Below are 3734 nucleotides of genomic sequence, written 5' to 3' on the forward strand. Positions count from 1 at the left end.
CGTATCACAATACGTTTGTTCCTCGGCCAGACTGGTCAACAATCTACATCAGCTGATATAATTAAAAAAACAAAAGTGATTCTAAAATTTATGGAAAATGGAAATTGCTGAAAAAGATACCAAAGAACGTAAGTAGTATTATTAAGTATTTTTATTTGACAATTTATAAAAAAATGCATCATGTCATGATAGTTTTAAGCCAGTTCATTAACCGTGTATTTTTTTGTGTGTATAAAAAAATTATGTGCCGGGTAAAAAAAACTTTAAATACTATTTAAAAATGTATGCTTGAAAATATTGTTTTCAAATGTAATTAGAGACAATTCATTATATAATCATTATAATACGATATTCATTAGTGCAAATCAAGTCTTAATCATCTGAGAAAAAAAAAAAAGACAGAGAAACCGTTGCTTTTTACATGTATCAACACACAGATAATAAATGTGTAAGTTCGGTTAATACATTTGTGTGTATATATTGGTGTGCAACACAACATAACGTCAGTCTACACTTTGTATGATGCGCGCGCAAACAATTGATGCTCTGGCGTTATTTTGACACGATCTATTTTTTATGTAAACAAACTCTACATACATAAATAATTATCAATTTAATATGTATTTAATTATAATAATCGTTTATTAAATATATTTTGTAAATAATAATTTTTTAAATTATTTCAAGCACCATGCTATGTTCTGGTAAATTTTCCACTGGATGGGGACGGTGGTAATTTTGACATGATTCCCAAAGATTGGATCGAGGTTGATGATAAAAGTCAAAACTTAACTTGTCCATTTATAAGTGAAAATGCAAGCAAAGATCAACAAGACAAATGTGACAGGTTGATCAGAGGTTCAAAGCCACCACTGAAAAATTGGAAAAAGTATACGATTGATATTAGGGGATGCGCAGGTAACTAAATTGACAGCAAAATTGAAAGAAATTAAATAAATAAAATTGATTATAATTAAATAAAATTTATTTTTGTAGGCAATGTCAAAGAGGGGTTGCGACGTTTGGATCAGCTAAAAGCCATTGATTATGTATTTTCGACAAGTGATGAAGATCTTGAAGACACTGTAAAAAAAATTAAAAATTATTACTTAAAAAAACATGGTGATAAAAAAAAAGTAATTAAAGATTTATTGTCTTCTGGTTCTGACGTTTTTTCTGAAAATTCAAGAAAAGTAAAAGAAAAACATCGTCCCAAATCAAGTAAGTCACGTTGACTTTAAATTAAAAATAATAAAATTATATTAATATAAATATGAATATAATATTCATAACTTTTAATTGACTTTTAATTTATTACACATGATCGTGATATTTCATTTATTTTAAACTCAATTTATTTTATTGTCAACATATTTCCGAATAATTAATATAGCAATTTTTGAATACACAAAAATTCAGTTTTAATTTGTTTTAAAATTTTTATGGTAAATTGAAGCTGAACCAAAAAAAAAATTTTTTTTTGTATGATGAAATTCCTCAACGAAATAACTATTAAATTTTATCATTTTTTTTGTAACTGAAAGTATTTTTTGTAGAATTTAGTGGATATTTAAATAATTAATGTTGCAACGCTGAAGTAAAAAAAAAATTAAATAATTATTAAAATATATATAATAATTTGATACAGAGGGTCATGAAGACGATGGCACAGACCAGGAGATAGGAAAGGAGAAGAAAAACATCAAAAAAAGTAATCCAAAAGTGCAGACTGATTCGTGTCACTCAGAAAGTGATCTTGAAGAACGCAATAGTGATATGGAGAAAACAGAATCTGATGAAGAATTACAAAAGAAATCTAAGAAGTTCGCGAAAAAAACAAAAGGTACGTTCTCCTGATTAATGTTAAATTTTGTTTATTTTGTACAAATACTCATAAATAAATAAATAAAAATCTATTTAAAACAATATATACATAATAAAAAATATATAATAATAATTACATAATGAATGTGAGAATAAAATAGACACACAAAATGAAATGAATAATCACCAATAAATCACATTTAATAAAATAACAATTACTTTTTGCATGATTATAGTCAACTTTTTAAATTAGTTTCTACATTTTAGTTATTGTTCAATTCAAGTTTCATGTTTATTTTTTTTTTTAAATATAATTTTTTTTTTATGCAAATCATGAATAAAACCAGTATGTAATCTGCTTGATTCGTTTTCCTCAGAGTCTGATCATGAAGAACGCAATAGTGATATGGAGACAACAGAATCTGATAAAGAATTACAAAAGAAACCTAAGAAGTTCGAGAAAAAAACAAAAGGTACGTTCTACTTATCAATATTAAATTTTGTTTATTTTGTACAAATACTCATAAATAAATAAATATAAATATATTTTAAACAATATATACATAATAAAAATTATAATAATAATTACATAAAGAATGTGAGGGCAAAATAGACACTCAGAATAAATAACTCATCTAATATTTGACTAGTCAAACTTCTTTCCTCTAAATTTTTATATGGTGTCTATCTTACCCCCATTTTTCTTCATCAACAATTATGGTTGAATACAATAATAAATTATAGTTTAGTTTCAATGTCAGTGGTTCGTTTTTAATTGTGTTTTGTAAATTTCTTCCAGGTATACCGGTCTCCAAAGGTGAACAGACAATAACTCTTTACCATTTACAAAACCGTTTGTCGAAAATGGAAGAAGAAATGAAATTCATCGATATTACTCAGAAGCAAATGATGGACAAATTAATAAACATTGAACACAGACTCTTGAAAAATGATTACCGTCAAGTGACTCTGGGACAAGCATCATTTTTCAAAGACTTGAAGTGTGATTCACTCGAGAAATTTGATGATCTTGATACTCGTTTAGAAAAAGACGAAGAATTTAAAATTCAAATGGTATTATATTTATTTACTTATAATAATAACGAACTTTAAAATTGTTTTAATATTAATCTTTTGTTATTATCAATTTTTTTTTACTGATATTACTTTAATATAATTTTTCATGACTACTTTTTCTTTTCAGCAAACAAATGTTGCAAAATTCATAAATACAAGTAAGCCAATTCAGAGAAGCATTGCTGAAATTTATCTAACCATAAACAACTTATAACTAAGGAAATTTTGAGCAATTTTACTGCTCAAAAAGCAACAAAAGAGAAAACAAGAGTCTTTTTACAAACACAGCTGTGGCAGTGTATTGAATGTAAGAAAACATTCTATTTTTTTTTTTTTTTTTAAATTATAATTTATAAAATAGATTGTTCCAGAAATAAATAAAATTATTATTAAATTTCATTTAGGTGCATTAATTCAAGAATGGAAGGCCGACAAAATACCATCTCCAAAACCAAAAGAATTATCCCAAGCTCTTGGTTCAGCTATCAACAGCTCAAGAGATTGGGGAAAAAAACGTAAAACTCAAGTTACAGATGATACCGGAGTCGTTCAACAACCTGAAGTTACAGATAACAATTAATATGTACACTTACTTTTACACTTTTTTCACTTGCTTTTTTGTCTTATTATTCACTTTTTTTTATATCCACACATTAATATATACAATGAAATATGTATACTAAAAAATAAAAACAAAGAAATCTTTAAATAAAGATCATTTATAGAAAAAAAAAAAATTAAAACATCATTTATTATTGCAATAATTACCCTGATTCATAATTTAAAATGATAAAAATAAAATATAAAATGGCCTTCCAAAAAATAATCCATCT

At 25.5% G+C, this 3734-nt stretch overlaps 1 protein-coding gene across 1 annotated transcript; it reads left to right on the forward strand.

Moving 5' to 3' along the window:
• The first annotated feature begins 257 nt into the window (after positions 1 to 257).
• On the forward strand, positions 258 to 3391 carry LOC122849500. Its single transcript, XM_044148209.1, has 7 exons — positions 258 to 918; positions 997 to 1221; positions 1649 to 1843; positions 2202 to 2297; positions 2624 to 2898; positions 3029 to 3208; positions 3306 to 3391. The coding sequence occupies exons 1-6, from the start codon at positions 744 to 746 to the stop codon at positions 3113 to 3115; spliced, it is 1053 nt and encodes a 350-aa protein (XP_044004144.1). The 5' UTR covers positions 258 to 743; the 3' UTR covers positions 3116 to 3208; positions 3306 to 3391.
• Positions 3392 to 3734: the final 343 nt, after the last annotated feature.

Source organism: Aphidius gifuensis, linkage group LG2, assembly GCF_014905175.1.
Source record: "Aphidius gifuensis isolate YNYX2018 linkage group LG2, ASM1490517v1, whole genome shotgun sequence".
Classification (NCBI taxonomy): Eukaryota; Metazoa; Arthropoda; class Insecta; order Hymenoptera; family Braconidae; genus Aphidius; species Aphidius gifuensis.

Coding starts and splice junctions, on each gene's coding strand:
- LOC122849500 (XM_044148209.1), top strand. CDS start 744: ATGATTCCCAAAGATTGGATCGAGGTTGATGATAAAAGTCAAAACTTA. Junction 1,222..1,648: donor AAAACATCGTCCCAAATCAA/GTAAGTCACGTT, acceptor AATTTGATACAG/AGGGTCATGAAGACGATGGC. Junction 1,844..2,201: donor GTTCGCGAAAAAAACAAAAG/GTACGTTCTCCT, acceptor CGTTTTCCTCAG/AGTCTGATCATGAAGAACGC.